General features: G+C 36.6%; 2 protein-coding genes across 2 annotated transcripts; both read left to right on the forward strand.

The window, feature by feature from the left end:
- The first annotated feature begins 6,198 nt into the window (after positions 1 to 6,198).
- LOC114034061 (olfactory receptor 480-like) lies at positions 6,199 to 7,134 on the forward strand. The gene has a single exon (XM_027849677.1). The coding sequence runs from the start codon at positions 6,199 to 6,201 to the stop codon at positions 7,132 to 7,134; it is 936 nt and encodes a 311-aa protein (XP_027705478.1).
- Positions 7,135 to 15,414: 8,280 nt separating this feature from the next.
- On the forward strand, positions 15,415 to 16,353 carry LOC114034066 (olfactory receptor 480-like). Its single transcript, XM_027849682.1, has one exon. It carries the CDS (start codon positions 15,415 to 15,417, stop codon positions 16,351 to 16,353), a length of 939 nt encoding a protein of 312 aa, XP_027705483.1.
- Positions 16,354 to 17,122: the final 769 nt, after the last annotated feature.

Raw genomic sequence — 17,122 nt, forward strand, 5'->3', positions numbered from 1 at the left:
GAAAGAAGGGTTACAAGGATCATGTAATTTTTAGATTGTATTTTAGATACATAAAGTGAGGGAAAGGGAGGATATAGCCCCCCATATTGGAAAGGCTTCTTTCTAAAAGACATGCTGACATGTAATGGAAATGCCTTGAAGAAATTTAGAGCAAGTAGAGACATTCTGTAACTAGTTCTGATATCCACATGGTAAAGAAGAGCCTCTTTGATTGGCTATGGAATTAGAACTAGGGTATATTTTAAAATAATCTATGGTTATTCTCTTGTCCTGGGTACTTTCTAGACTTGCTGGCATTGTCAAAGGAGGCTTAGATGGCTACTGAGGGCCTGTGGGTGGGAAAAATGTTTCAGACCCTCCATTCCTCAGAGCTAGCATGCAAGAGTGGTTAGCCCATCGTTTTGAATTTGAGAAGGTCAAGAGAGTGAAACATGTGGTGATCAAGGAGGGGAGGGGTGAGTCTAGCATCCAGGCTCTGAGGAAAGACATTCAGGACCCAGCCACGCTTTAGCTGAGATTCAAACTCATCCAGTTCATATGCTACATTTTGATGTGAACTTGGTAGGGAATAATACCATATAGAAATTATGTTAAGTCTGAGTCCTTTCTTCCCAGGGGCCAAAGTAATGTAAAGGAGATAGTCCTCCTCCTCCAGGAATCGGGGAGTCGGGAATATTGGTACTTCTGTGCTTGCTGTTCTCCAAGTAAATACTCCATTTAAAATCTCATCAAAATTAATTGGATAAGTGGAATGGGGGCAGTAATCACTGTCAGCTAACAGTAAAGGAATATATTACACTGTGGGCTTAAACCCATGGAATTACACTAAAATGTTACCATAAGTTCTAAGCAGGACCTTAGAACAGTGAAGGGAAGATGTAGGTGGTATATCTCTGGAACAATAAGGGTGTACTAGGCGTATATAAAAATAGTAACAACTATTATAACTCTAAATGTAACTGGATCCTCGTCCAGTGATCAGCAAGCGGATAAAATCCTGGAGTAGCTGAATGATATCATTAATTTTTGTTATGAAGACAAGAGGAAGTTACAGCCAAATGGGAAGGTGGTTCTGAAGTTGTTTTTGGAGAGGCAAAGAAGGGAGTTGGTGGAGCAGATAATGTCTTTTCCTCAAAGTTGACAAGAAACAAATAATGAGAGTTTTTTCATTTCATATTGCAGAGCATATAAAAGTAATTTGAAAAAATACCGCCATGAAAATAATTGTAACTTGTGTGTTACAATTATTGTAAAAAAATGTTGTGTTGTAAAAGATGTTGATCTTTTACAAAAATGAGGCAGAAGAGAAATATTACATACAACTCTATAAGACCATCCAATTTAAAATTAAGTTATTTCAGTGAGAATAGGTGAGAAGAGTGAAAAATGTCATGAAATATGGTTCAAGAGGAAACAATGAAAGAATCCAAGGGCTTGTGGTATTATTGCCTGGTTCATAGAACACTGTTTCATATAACAGCTATGAGGTCACATCTAGAGGAGTGCTTTTGGGTATTATAACTCAGCAAGCCGCTAGATGGCAATTTAAGCTTCAGATGCACTACCTCACTCAACTGAACATGTGTAAAAGCTTCTGTAGAACTCCAGCTCTGAGAGTCCACCTTATTTTTCTGAAAATGCACAGATTATACTCCCATCTCCTAGACCTTCTCTAGCCCAGTGGGGAAGGAGGGAGGGAAACAGTTCTGAACTTAAAATATAACAAAAATTCAGAGAAATAAATAAAGAAATTTTAGCAGTGAGGTCTAAAATAGTTAATTGCACAAGCTCCAACTTGTCCTGTAGTGTTCTGTGACATGACAGGCTGATATACCTGCAGATCTTTGAAGGAAGTCTTTTCAAGGTTCTCTGTTTCAAAGACAGAGAGGACAAGAACAAATCATCTTACCAAGCTCCAGACCCTCTTTTCCCCTTGCATGATCAGGGAGTGAATGATCCTTATCTCTTGGCCCTCAGCTGACTCATAGCATATGTCAATTGTTTTGTGAAAAAATTTTGTGTCATATATCATAAATGCTCTTATATTCCAGGGAAATTTTATCAGGAGCCTTGAAAAGATTGTCCATACTGCCTTCACACATGGTTGTCCTCACTGAGAATATAGTACCTTTGTGCCAGGATCTGCAGTTTCTACTAAGCTGGATTTCATAGATGGTCTTTCAGCCTCAGTTGCGTATATGTGTAATCAGTGTGGGTTATGGCCTGACCTGAATGAATCTAGTGAGTTGATGAGGACCAATTTTCATACTTAGAAAACACTCTCACAGTCACAATCACAGCATATTGATCCTAGAACAATGTTGAGAATTCCCACAGCAGATCATACATACCAGTTTGACCATGTTGCTATACAGTCTAGCTCTTTAATTTTTAGAAGTCCTGTATAAACAAAAAAAAAAATGAAAGCCTTTGGGAATTTTGAAGACTTCTCAGACAATTCTTCTGTGCAATGTTGTAATGTTTGTAATGTTCTCAATCCCAGTGGATTTCAATTGGCATTTTAATGATGTAGGTTACATTTGATGTTAGGGTACTCAAGGGGTTATATCCCAAATGCTACTAAACCCAACATAAATTTGATGCTGCCACGCAAAGATAATAACTTGGAGTCTACAGTTATCATCTTCTTGCATCAGTAGGTACCACTGCTGTTCTTGGTTTTACTATTAAAATACTTAGATCTGATTTTTGCTTTGTACTCATTTAGGGAGGCCTGTACATTCATCCTGCCATGGCAGACTTTACATTGATCTCTCTCTCTCTGTTTCTCTTCCTTCTCTCTCTCTCTCTCTTTCTGTTTCTCTTCCTTCTCTCTCTCTGTCCCTTTCCCTACTACCCTTCTTCTGTTTCTCTCTTTCTTTCTCTTCCTTCTCTCTCTCTGTCCTTTTCCCTCATACCCTCCTTCTCTCTCTGTCTCTCTGCCTCTGTCTGTCTGTCTCTCCATCTCTCCCTCTTTCTCGCTCTCTCATTAACATCCTTTTGTGATTTGGGTCTTCATATTTCTGGTCCCCTGTAGGTCCATATAAAGTCAAAGATTTGGAAGTGAGCTATATGCATGGAGCATTATTACAACATGGTAGTAAGTAAATTCTGATCTACCCCAGGTCATATCATATCTTGAAATATCACTACAACAGTAAGTACCTGTTAGAAGATGGTAAGGTAAGGACACCCTAGGTAAAGATCTCTGTGTATACATAGGTGCATTTGTTTCATGTATGACTCCCTCCCCCCACCTTTTCAAATTGAGAATTTATGGGGAAGAAATTCACTGACATTTGTTGTTTGATGTGTTGAAGAGAGAATTATACTTGAAGTCAGGAGACCTGGGTTCAAATCTCACATCTTAGTCTTTCTGGCTATGACTGTGATTGTGGATAAATGACCAAACTTCTGTGATCCTCAGTTACCTAATCTGTAAAATGGGAATAACAATATTTCCCCCTCAAAATTATGTGATGAAAGTTATTTATGAAATTTGAATTGTGGTATTGAGTTATTAGAATTTCTTTTGTTTGATTATTATGCTTATGTTACCAACATATGTTACAACATGAAAACTTCGGGTTTTCAGAAGTGAGTTGTTGCCTGCCATTGAACTAATATTTTCCAAGTGCACACTATGTACCCTTAGGACCTGTCCTAGGTACTAGGCATACAAAGAAAAAAAAACAATTCTTAACCTCAGGGAGTTTGCATTCTGTTGGAGAGGAAATGATAAAGTATTTACACAGATAAATAAATACAAGATAATTTGAGGAGGGACAGAGTTTAAGAAACTAGACTAAACCTGTAAGTGGTGACCCACTAGCTATGACACAAAGGAAGCTTAAGATTCTAAGAAGCAGAGATGAGGTAGGGCATTTTGAGCATGGAGCATGACCTGTGCAGAGGGAAATAAATGAAGATAGAATTCTGAGTCTGGGGAACAGAAAGCAGCCTGGAGTATAGAGTATATGGCTGGGAACAAAGTGAAATAAATTTGAACAGGGAGACTGGATTCAGGTTGTGCAGGACCCTAAATATCAAGCTGAAGGGTTGTTATTTTGTTCTCAAGGCAATAATGGATGTGTTCAATGCTTGAGTGACATGGTTACTCATGTGCTTTAGGAGGATAATTTTTGTAGGTTTATAAATTAAGAAATTATTGGCAGCTTTTTAGAGAATAGTTCCAGTGGACTGGCAGGAATCAGAAACCAGATGAGAATGGATTAACAAGTGAGTCGGAGGAGAGTAAGTGGATTCAACATGGATAGATTTTTTTTTTTATTTTTGAGAGCTGATTGGGAAAGTTAAGATATAAACTACAGTAACTCAAAAGTACAATTGAAGTTTTTACAGGATTGGACAGATCGGAGCCCATTTGTAGGAAGAAAGGAAGAAGCACATTGATAAAAACATTAAAAATTAAACGAGAGTTTTCAATGGTGACAACTTAGGTAGGATGAAATGGGAAGGATGGAATCAATGAAGCAGTTAGAGATATTGTCTCTGGATAAAAGGACCGGGTCTTTTTCAGGGACTATTGCAAAGACAATACGGGATGATATCAAGGAGTTTTGAACTTTAGAAGAGAAAAGATAAGGGAGCCCACAGGGACAGTCTTTCTTTTGTCAGAAAAGTGGTATGCAAAGTCCTCTCTTGAGAGGGAAGAGTGAGGTAGGAGGGGTTGAAAAATTCACTCAATGCTCTACAATTTTTTTAGTTAAAGTATTCTTTTTTCTTGTGGTCACGAAGAGCTAGGGTATTGACTCTTAAATGAGCATTATAGTCAGGTACTTTCTGAGCTGAATAGTATCTTGATATTTTATATCCTTTCCTAATGGACTTAGAAAAGAAGGAAAATGAGTTTAGAGTTGAGAGTAATAAGAACATCCCAGGAAAAAGTAATATTTAAGATAATTTCTTTTATTTGGATCTTACCAAGCACCAACAGATGCGAATATTTCAAGACATTTTGACCTTTAAAAGAAATGTGATGGATCTACATGTAAAGTTGTGGTTCTGCTGTTGATTTTTCTACATTTTGAAAATGTTTTGTTGTTGTTCTTTTTATCTTCCCATGCCTGTCACTACCCACTTAGCTACTTCCCTGTTCCCCACACAGTGGGAAGCTTCCCTTGTGAGAGATAAGTAAACACTCAAAGAACACAGATCAAGAAATAGGACATGTCTGAAATTGTGTCTCATTCTGTACCTCCCTGATAAGAAGTGGTGGTTATTTCCTCATCAGTTATATGAAGACATGATTCATCACTCTTTTGGTTCAAGTTTGGAGATCTTTCAAAGCTGTTTCCCTTCTCATGACTACTGTGGTTGTCACATAAATATTTTGTCTAATTCTACTGGGTTTCCTCTGCATAAGTTGATAAAAGTGTTTCCACATTATTCCAGAGTAATCATATTCATGTCTTCTTAAGGCATAACACATTTTTACTACATTCCTATACCAAAATTTGCTCAGCTTCTCTCCAAATGACAGAATCAATATGTAAATACGATATGGTTACAGAAGGTTCAGCAAGTGTTTTCCATTATTTTACCTAGAAATAGAAATTTCCCATGGGAAATTTCCCACATTCTTTCAGGCTTGCATTTTCAGTAATGCCAATTACTGAGAGCAAAATAACATAAGATGACTTAGAATTCAGATTCCCCATTAATCCTCTTTTGTGATTTTGGAGCAAAAGGGTCATTTGAAAACAAGGACTTTCCTCATAAGCAATTAGCATGATGTGGAAAGTGGCCCTGTGAGAGATGAGGGATGATAAAGTAGACTGTGTTTCTTTGGAAGGGTGACTACTTGGCCAAATAGCATTTACCCATATAGATATAATCCCTGCATAGATTTAAGGAAGGTTCCTATGGAAGGGATTAAAGCATATTTTTATTGGTAAGGATCTTTTCACATTGTCATAAAGACAAAATTGGTAAACCATACAGTCTTTTTGGTCCGTGGGGAAAAATTCGGAGGCAACAAAATTATTTATCTCCACTTTGGTTATGGGCAGCCTATCAAGGTGCCTAGAAGCAAAGTATGGGAGTAAGAAAGTAGAATGGATATGTAGGAGGTGGTCAGTGAATGTTTCCTGAATGCATCAATAGACATATCCAAAGCTTAATCCTGCATTCTATTTTAATCTCTTTTCCTTCTAATAGGTACCCTTTCAAAGACATATGTCTGAAAACTGCACTGCTGTGACTGAATTCATTATTTTGGGATTAACAGATGACCAAACCCTTTGTGTCATCCTCTTTGTGATATTTCTGGGTGTCTATGCTGTCACCTTAATTGGTAACCTTAGTATAATCATATTGATCAGAAACAGCTCCCAGCTTCATACTCCAATGTACCTTTTCCTCAGCCACTTGGCTTTTGTGGATATTGGATATTCCTCATCTGTCACACCTATCATGCTCATCAACTTCCTTACAGGTAAGACCACAATCCCTCTAGGAGACTGTGTGGCCCAATTTTGTTTTGTAGCCATTTTTGGGGCCACTGAGTGTCTCTTGCTGGCTATGATGGCCTATGATCGGTATATGGCCATCTGTAACCCCCTACTCTACTCCACCAACATGTCTCCTAGGGTCTGCACTCTGTTACTCATCACATCATACCTGGGTGGTTGTGTTAATTCTTGGATTTTCACTGGTTTCTTATTGAATTTGTCCTTCTGTGGACCCAACAAAATCAATCATTTCTTCTGTGATTATTCACCACTTTTGAAACTTTCCTACTCCGAAAATGATCTTGCTGAAATTCTTCCTGCTGCCTCTGCTGGGTCAATAATTATGATCACAATGTTAATTATCCTAATCTCTTATGTATACATCCTCTTTTCTGTCCTAAAAATAAGCTCCATTGATGGGAGATCCAAAGCTCTTTCAACTTGCACTTCCCACCTCACAGCAGTCACCCTGTTCTATGGGACCACTACATTCATTTATGTGATGCCTAAGTCCAGTTACTCAACAGATGAGAATAAAGTAGTGTCTGTTTTCTACACTACTATGATTCCCATGTTGAACCCCCTGATCTACAGTCTAAGGAACAATGAAGTAAAAGAGGCACTGAGGAAACTGATGAATTGGAAACCTCTTTTTTCATGATTCAACTCAATAACACAAGTATTTAATAAGTACATATTACATTGTTTGGTTTTGGAGATGCAACTACAAAAATGAAATGCTCTCTTCCTTTAAGGATTTAACGTGCTATTGCTATAATGGTTAAGATTAAGCGATAACAATACATGAGTTTTGGAAAGGCAAGTCACTTAACACTGTTTGTCTCTGGTCCTCATCTTTAAAATGAGATGGAGAAGGAAATGGAAAACTATTCCAATATCTTTTCCAAGAAAACCCCAAATATGGTCATGAACAGACAAAGAACTGAAATGATTCAACCACAAAAAATTTTCATTTTGATAAGTTAAATTTGGGAATTTAAATGTTGATTGCAAAGATATGAAAATGCATGCAATGTTCCACAAACATGGTCCTCCCACCTCTGCAAAAAGTCAGAAGAGAAGTCTTCTCATAACTCTTCTGTGGGTCTGTGATTGATTTTTTTGGACTCCTATAAGATTCATTTTCTACTTATGTGTGGTGGTTGTTCTTTCTTTTACATTATTATATTTATTCATTGTGTGGGAAGCTTGTGGTACAGTGGATAGAGTACTCAGCATGGAATAAAGAAGACTCATCTTCCTGAGTTCAAATTTGACTTCAGATGCTCATTAGCTGTGTGACCCTGGGCAAGTCACTTAACCCCATTTGCCTGATTTTGCTCACCTGTAAAATGAGCTGGAGAAGAAAATGGCAAATCACTACAGTATCTTTCCAAAGAAAACCCCAAATAGGTTGATGAAGAGGGAGACATGACTGGAATGAATGAACAATAACAAAATTCATTGTTATGTGTGTTGTTTTCTTGGTTATGAGAATGATCACTCTGTATCACATCATGTAAATATTTTCTTTGTTTCTGTAATACCCACATTTGTTTTTTTAAAGCATGGCAATGTTCCATTACGTTCATATGACACAATTTGTTTAGCCTTTCCTCAGTCATGGGGTATCTGCTTTGTTTCCAGTTCTTTGTTACCCCAAAAGTGGTGTTATAAATATTTTGGTGAATATAAGGAATTTCCTTTTGTCAATGACCACCTTTGTGGCCCAATACACCTATAAAATGTATTCTTTTTCCTTTGACATAGCTGTTTGTGAGGGGTGAGGAGGGAGAGATACTAAAAGAAATTTAGGTTATGTTCAGACAAAAGATATCAATAAAGAATCATTAAAAAATAAAAATCTTGCTCATTCTTACTTTTTCAGTCTTACACTTACTCCCATCCCTGTGGTGTGAAGTCTAGCTGCACTGGACTATTTGCCTTTTCCCATACATGTGTCTTGACACTGTGCCTTTACGCTGGCTGTCTCAGGTGCCTGAAATGTTTTGCTTGCCCACCTCTGCCACTCTGTTTCCCTGGTTTTCCTGAAGATAGTTCACATTCCACTTTCTCCAAGAAGTGTTTCCTCTCTAGCTGATGGTAGCTTCCTCTCCAAGATTACCATTCATCTCCTCTGTCTGTAATTTGTATGCACCTAGTTATTTACAAGGTGTGTCTCCCAATACAATGTGACCTCTTAGAAGGCAGAGACTTTGCTTTGCATTGTATTACAAGTTATAGCCCAGACCCTGTCTTATAGTAAGCCCTTAAAATCTTTATTGATGGATGACCAACTTGGTTATCCTCCTTTGGATACTCTCCAGATTTTCAGTATTTTCTTAAAATGAGGAGGTCAGGACTGAAAATAGCATTCCATATCTGGTATTATTAAGGCAAAATCCAGTGGAATTATCAACTTCCTAATTTTTAAAAATATACTTTTATTTTTTCCAATTACAGCTAAAATCTTTTAAACTTTCCTTTTTTAAAATTTTGATTCCCAAATTCTCTCCCTTCCTCTTCTGTGCCCTCATTGAGAGTGCAAGCAATTTGTTATAGGTTATACATGTAAAGTCATGCAAAACATTGCCATATTAGTCATGTTGTAAAAGAAAATACAGACCCACTCACAAAAAAAGCCTCCAAGAAAAATAAAGTTAAAAAAAGTATGTTTTGATCTGCACTCAGACTCTTTAAGTTCTTTCTCTGGAGCTGGATAGCTTTTTTTTCATCATAGGGCTTTCTGAATGGTCTTAGGATAGCTAAATTATTCACAGTTCATCATCGTACGCTCTATTTCTTACTGTGTACAATGTTCTCCTGGTTCTGCTTACTTCACTCAGCATAAGTTCATGTAAGTCTTTACATATTTTTTGAGACCATCCTGCTACTCATTTCTTAGAGCACAATAGTATTCCATAACATCATATACCATAACTTGTTCAGCCATTCCCTAATTGATGGGCATCCCTTCAATTTCCCATTTTTTCCACCACAAAAAACTGCTGTAAATTTCTTTGTACATATTTTGTAATTGTCCTTTTTCCTTGATCTCTTTGGGGTACAGACTTAGTAGTTGGATATCTGGGTCAAAGAGTATGCACAGTTGGAAAGCCTTTTGGCCACAGTGCCAAGTTGCTATCTAAAATGGTTGGATCAATGCACAACTCCACCACCAGTGCTTTATTGTCCAATTTTCCCACATACCCTCCAACATTTATCATTTTCCTTTTCTGTCATATGAGCCAATCTGATAGTTGTGAGGTTTTTATTCATCAGAGTTGTTTTTATTTGCATTTCTCTGATCAAGTGATTTTCATATGGTGATAGCTTTGATTTCTTCTTCTGAAAACTTCTTGTTCATATCCGTTGAAGATGCATCAATTGAGTAATGACTTGCATTCTTATAAATTTGTTTCAGTTCTCCATATATTTGAGAAATGAGGCCTTTAAAAGAGACACTAGCTATAAAAATTCCTTCCCCCACCTCAGTTTTCTGCTGTCCTTCTAATCTTGACTGCATTGGTTTTGTTTGTGTAAAAATCTTTTAATTTAATGTAATCAGAACTATCTATTTTACATGCATTGTGCTCTCTCTCTCTCTCTCTCTCTCTCATTTGATCATAAATCTTCCCTTACCCAGAGATTTGACCAGTAAACTATTCCATGCTCCATTAATTTGCTTGTAATATCACCTTTTATGTCTAAATCATGTGCCCATTTTTATGTTATCTCAGTAGATGATGTGAAATGTTGGTCTATAACTAGTTTCTGCCAAATTGCTTTCCCATTTTCCCAGCTTATTTTGTTAAATATCAAGTTCTTGTCCCCAAAACATGGATCTCAGAGTTTCTCAAACACAAGATTACTGTAGTCATTTACTATTTTAGATTGTGTACTTAATCTATGCCACTGATTCATTACTCTATTTCTTAGCCAGCAGCAAATTATTTTTATGATTATTGCTTTGTAATACAGTTTCACATCTGTTGTAGCTAGGCCACTTTATTGAACATTTTTTTTCACTGATTCCTTTGGTATTTTTGACCTTTTGTTCTTCCAAATGAATTTTGTTGTTTTTTCTAGCCCTATGAAATAATTTTTGATAGCTTGATTGGTATGGCACAGTATAAATAAATTAATTTAGGTAGAATTACAATTTTATTCTATTGTTTCAGCCTGTCCATGAGCAATAAAATTTTTTCCAATTGTTTAGATCTGACTTTAGCTGTGAGAAAAGTGTTTTGCAATTGTGTTCATATAATTTCTGGGCCTGTCTTGGCAGTTAGACTTCCAAGTATTTTACACTGTCTGCAGTTATTTTAAATGGAATTTCCCTTTTCATTTCTGGTTCAGTCTCAGTCTCATCCAGCTGCTATATCACATTTGACTGTGAACATGGTAGGGAAGACTTATGTAGGAATTGTGTTAAGCCATAGCCTACTCTCCCTATGGACCAATGTGGAATAAAGGAGAGTGTGTGCTTCCTCCAGGGATTGGGGAGTAGAGAATATTGGTTCTTCTGTGATTGCTAAATCTTTCAAGTAAAAATTCTTTTCACAAAATCTCATTGATATTAATTGGTCAAATGGAACTGAGGTAGTAATTACTGTCAGCTAACAGTAGAGGAACACATAGCAATGGGGACTTAAGCCCACAGAATTACATTAAAACACCCATAACCCTTGGGGAACCTTAGAACAATGAAGAGAAGATGTAGCTGACATAGTTCTGGAACAATAAAGACAGACCAGGCTGACGTATGAATAGTTACTTAATTATTATTACTCTAAATGTAATTGGATCTTTGTCCAGGAATCAACAGGTGGACATAATCCTGGAGCAGGTGAATCATATCTTGCACTTTTGCTATAAATCAAACCAGAATACAAGAGGATGTTACGGCCAAATGTGGTTCTGAAGTTGTTTTTGGAGAGGCAAAGAAGGGAGTTGGTGTAACAGATATTATGCCAAAGGTAATAAGAAACATTTCAGGAGACATTTTTTCATTTTATATTGTAGAGCTTTTAAAAATAAATTGTAAAATGACCACCATGAAAATAATTGTAGCTTAGGAGTCAACATCATCTAGAAAGAAATAATCAGATTTCTATATATTGCAAACAAAGTCCAGCAGGAAGAGATTGAAAGAGAAAATCCATGATAAAGAATAGCAGATGATATGAAATACTTGGAAGTCTACCAGGCAAGACAAACTCTGGAACTCTGTGAACCCAATCACAAAACACTTTTTATACAAATTAAGTAAGATCTAAATAAATAGAGAAATATTAATTGCTCATGAATAGCCTGAGCCAATATAGCAAAAATTACAATTGAACCAAAATTCATGTATTTATTTAGTTCCATACAAATAAAATTACTAAAAAAATTATTTTATAGAACTAGAAAAAAATAAAATTCATTTGGGAGAACAAAAGGTCAAAAATATCTAGGGAATCAATGAAAAAATGTGACAAGTGGCTTAACAGTACCATGTTTCAAACTGTATTACAAAGGGGGTAATTATCCAAACAATCTGGTACTGTCTAAGAAATAAAGTGATGGATCAGTCGAATAGATTAGGTGAACAATACACAGTAGCAACCATAGTAATCTAGTGTTTGGTAAACCCAAAGATCCAGAATTTTGGGACAAGAAATCACTATGTGACTAAAATTGATGGGAAAAGTGAAAAGTAGTTTAGCCAAAAAAAAAAGTGAAAAGTAGTTTGGAAAAGTAGTTTGTCAAAATGGGTACACAATTTAGACATAAACAGTGATATCATGAGCAAATTAAGTAATGCATGGAATAGATTCCTTTTCAGATATATGGATAAGGGAAGAATGTATAAGCAAACAAGATATAGAGAGCATTATGGGACTTTCTGGCCGTCAGCTGACTCACAGCATATGTCAACTGTCCTATGGAAAAATTTGTGTCATATAAATGCTCTTATATTCCAGCAAAATTTTATCAAGAACCTTGAAAAGCTTGTCAATATTGCCTTTACACATTGATAATTGTCCTCACCAAGAATAGCACCTTTGTTCTAGGATCTGTGGCTTCTACAAAATTGAGTTTCATAGTTGGTCTTTCAACATCGGTTTTGTATATGTGTAATCAGTGTGTGTTATGGCCTGACCAAAATGAATCTGCTGATGTGATGAGGATTAAGTTTCATAGTTAGTGAGCATTGTCACAACCACAATCACCACATGTTGATCCCAGAACAATGTTTGAGAGCTTTCATGGCAGATCATACTAGTTTGGCTATGCTGTTATTCAATCTTTTTTTTTTTTTACTTTTTAAAAATCCTGGATATACATAGATAAAGAAATATTAATGAAGCCTGCTGAGAATTTAGAGAACTTCTTGCACAACTCATTGGTGTGTTTATAATTTTCTCTATCCTAAAGGATTTCAGAAGGCATTTTAATGATGGTGGCTACATTTGGTGCTAAGATACTCAAGGGATTATCTCCCAAATGTTATGAAATCCAACATAAATATGGTGCTGCTATGCAAAGGTAATAACTGGAGCCTAACCTAATCATCTAGTTGCATCAATGTTTACCATTGCTGTTCTTGGTGTTAGTATAAAAATTCTTAGATCTGATTATTGATTTGTAGCTCCTTTCAGGGAAGCTTATCTATTCCTCTTGACATGCCAAACATTATATTGATTTCAGTTTTATATAGGGCTTTAATGCATATCTCTCTCTCTCTCCCTCCCTCTCTCTCTCTCTCTCTCTCAATCTGTTTCTCCCATAATGAGTGAGATTCATTCCTGATTTTGTTCTTGTTGTTTATGGTCTCTTACAGGGCCTTATGATGTTAAAGATTTAGAGGTGAGGTATACACATTGATCATTATTACAACATGTTAGTGAATAAAATTCTGATCTCTCATGGATGATAGCATATACCCTGAAACATCACTACAGACAGTAAGTACATGAAGAAATATGGTTAGGTAAGGAAAACTTAAGTAGAAATCTTTGTGTGTAAATAAGTACATTTGTTTTGTTACTTTTCCCTTACTTCTCAAAGTGAGACTTTGGGTGAGGAATTTCACTGATATATTTGCTGGTTGATGTAATGGAAAGAGAATTGGACTTGAAGTCAGGACAACTGGGTTTGAGTCCCACAGTTGAGTCTTACTCTCTCTGACTGTGATTGTGACTATGTGACTGTTCTGTGATCTCTGTGATCCTTAATTACCTCATCTGTAAAATTAACAGAACAATATATTCTAAAAATTGTGTGTGTGGAAACAATTTATGGAATTTAAATTGTCAAATTGAGTCATTAACACTCCTGTTATTTAATTATTTTGATTATGATGCCAGTAGGAATGAGGCTTAAAGTTTTCAGAAGTGCATTGCTGCCTTCCATTCAACTAATATTTTGATGTGCACACTATGCAGTCCTTTCTTATCTATTGAGGATAAAAAGAATAAAATGCAAAATAGACCTTAATGTCACAGAGTTTCTATTTTATGGGAGAGGAAGGGATGAAATATTTACAGAGATAAGTAAATACAAGATAAATTATGGTGGGATAGAGTTTTAGAAACTAGGCTTCCTGTAAGTGGAGACTCACTAGCTGAGACACAAAGGAAGCTTGAGTTTTCTAAGAAGCAGAGATAAGCTAGGGCATTTGGAGCATGGAGGATAACTTGAGCAGAGGGACAGAGATGGGTGTAGGATTTTGGCTCTGGGGTACAGACAGTAGGCCAATTGGGCTGAAATATAGACATGCCTGGGAGTAAAGTGAAATAAATCTGAAGAGCAAGACTGGATTATAATGACATGGGAGTATAAATATCAAGCTTAGGAATTATTATTTTGTCCTCAAGTCAGTAAGATATTTGTTTAAGGATTGAGTAAACAAGTGATATGATCAGCCATGTGCCTTAGGGAGATTATTTTTGTATGTTTTTAGAAAATAGTTTAGAGAACATTAAGACTGGACTTTTAATTAAGAGTCTTTTGCAATAGTCCAAGTGAGAGATGATGCAAACCTGAATTAGGAAGGTGGCTGTGTGAGTGGACATAAGAGTAGATGTGATATATGTTATGAATACAGAAGTTGCAAGATGTGGCAACTGAGTGGTTGGGTAAGTGAAGATAGACAGAAGAGTACAGATTAATTCCAGGATTACAAACCAGGGTACCTAGAAGAATGGTGAGGTCCTAAACAGAAATAAGAAATTATAGAGATATGTGATTTCAGGTTTGAGACTGGGGATAAAATGAGAAAGAACAGAGGTTCCCATTGTAAATTTTCCACATTTTTTCAGGCTCACAATATCTCACCAAATGATAGCCCTTTGCAAGTTCTATGAGCAAAATAACAAAAGATGACTTAGATTACTCACGCCTTGTGATTTTACAGCACAAGAGTCATCGTGGAAACCAGGACTTTAACCATAGTCAACAAGCATGAAGTGAATAACATCTTCAGTTCTGCACAGTGGTCTTTTGAGAGGTTTGGAATCATAAAGCAGACTCTTTTTCTTTGGAAAAGATTAACAATTGTGGGTACTCAGCAAAATAGTAATCATGTGTTTGGATGTAGTTTCTGCATATATTTAAGAAAGGATCCTATGGTGGGAATCTAATTATTCTTTTTACTTTTACAGGCTTTTTTATGCTTTCAAAATGTCAAATTGGTAAATCATAGAGTAATGTTGGTTATCAGGGAAAATTTTGGAGGAGACCAATTTATTCATCACTGCTTTGTTAATGGGCCCAATACCATGGTGTATAGCAGCAAAGTTTGGGAATAAGATAGTAGGATGGATATGTAGGAGGCAGTCAATTAATGTTTCCTCAATACATCAATAGATATATACAAATCTTAATCCTTATTCTAAATTTAATATTCTACTTTATTCTCCTTTTCTTCTAACAGGCACTCTTTCTAGGACAGATGTCTGGCAATAACTGTACTGCTGTGACTGAATTCATTATTTTGGGGTTAACAGATGATCCAACCCTTCGTGTCATCCTCTTTGTGATATTTCTGGGTGTCTATGCTGTCACCTTAATTGGTAACCTTAGCATAATAATATTGATTAGAAATAGCTCCCAGCTTCACACTCCAATGTACCTCTTCCTGAGCCACTTGGCTTTTGTGGATATTGGTTATTCCTCATCTGTCACACCTATCATGCTCATTAACTTCCTTGTGGACAAGACCTCAATGCCTCTGGGTGGCTGTATGGCCCAGTTTTGTTTTGCTGCCACCTTTGGGACAGCTGAGTGCTTCCTGCTGGCTGTGATGGCCTATGATCGGTATGTGGCCATCTGTAGCCCCTTACTCTACTCCACCCACATGTCTACCAGGGTCTGCACTATGTTACTCATCACATCTTATCTGGGTGGTTGTGTAAATTCTTGGATCTCTACTGGTTGCTTATTGAATTTGTCCTTCTGTGGGTCCAATGAGATCAATCACTTTTTCTGTGATTATTCACCACTTTTGAAACTTTGCAACTACCAAGATGATCTTGCTGAAGTTCTTCCTGCTGCCTCTGCTGGGTCAATACTTATACTCACAGTGCTAATTATCCTAATCTCTTATGTGTACATTCTCTTCTCTGTCCTAAAAATAAGCTCCATTGATGGAAGATGCAAGGCTCTTTCAACTTGCACCTCCCACCTCACAGCAGTCATTCTGTTTTATGGGACAAGTACATTCATTTATGTGTTGCCTAAATCCAACTACTCAACAGATGAGACTAAAGTGGTTTCTGTTTTCTACATTGTAATGATTCCCATGTTGAACCCCTTGATCTACAGTCTAAGGAACAATGAAGTAAAAGCGGCACTGAAGAAACTGATGAGTAGAGAACATCTTTTTTTATGAACTCAACTCACAACAGGTACTTATTAAGTACATATTATGTCTCTAGCATTACATTCGATTTCAATGATGCAAGTACCCAAATGAAACATTCCCTTCCTTCAAGGATCTAATAGTCTATTGATATAATGATTATGATTAAGTGATACCAATTAATGGGTTTTGGAAAGGCACGTCACTTAACCGTGTTTGCATCAGTTTCTCATGTGTAAAATGAGCTGGAGTTGGGGGCAGCTAGGTGGTACAGTGGATAGAGCACTGGCCCTGAAGTCAGGAGTACCTGAGTTCAAATCTGATCTCAGAGCACATACTTGACACTTACTAGTTGTGTGACCCTGGGCAAGTCACTTAACCCCAATTGCCTTAAAAAAACACTTTGTAAATTGGGCAGCTAGGTTGCACAGTGGATAGAGCACTGACCCTGGAGTCAGGAGGACCTGAGTTCAAATCCAGCCTCAGACACATAACACTTACTAGCTGTGTGACTCTGGGCAAGTCACTTAACCCCAATTGCTTCATCAAAAAAATAAAATAAAATGAGCTGGAGAAAGAAATGACATATCATTCTGGTATCTTTTCCAAGGAAAAACCCAAATGGGTTCATGAAGAATCAGACATGATTGAAATGACTGAACAACAACAAAATTCACTGTGTGTGTTATTTTCTTGGCTCTGCTATCCTCACTGTATCAGATCATGTAAATAATTTCTATGTTTCTGTCTTAATTATATTTTTTATTTTTTACTGCACAGCAGTATTTCATTATGTTCA

This window comes from Vombatus ursinus, unplaced genomic scaffold, assembly GCF_900497805.2.
Source record: "Vombatus ursinus unplaced genomic scaffold, bare-nosed wombat genome assembly UNPS02007855.1, whole genome shotgun sequence".
Classification (NCBI taxonomy): domain Eukaryota; kingdom Metazoa; phylum Chordata; class Mammalia; order Diprotodontia; family Vombatidae; genus Vombatus; species Vombatus ursinus.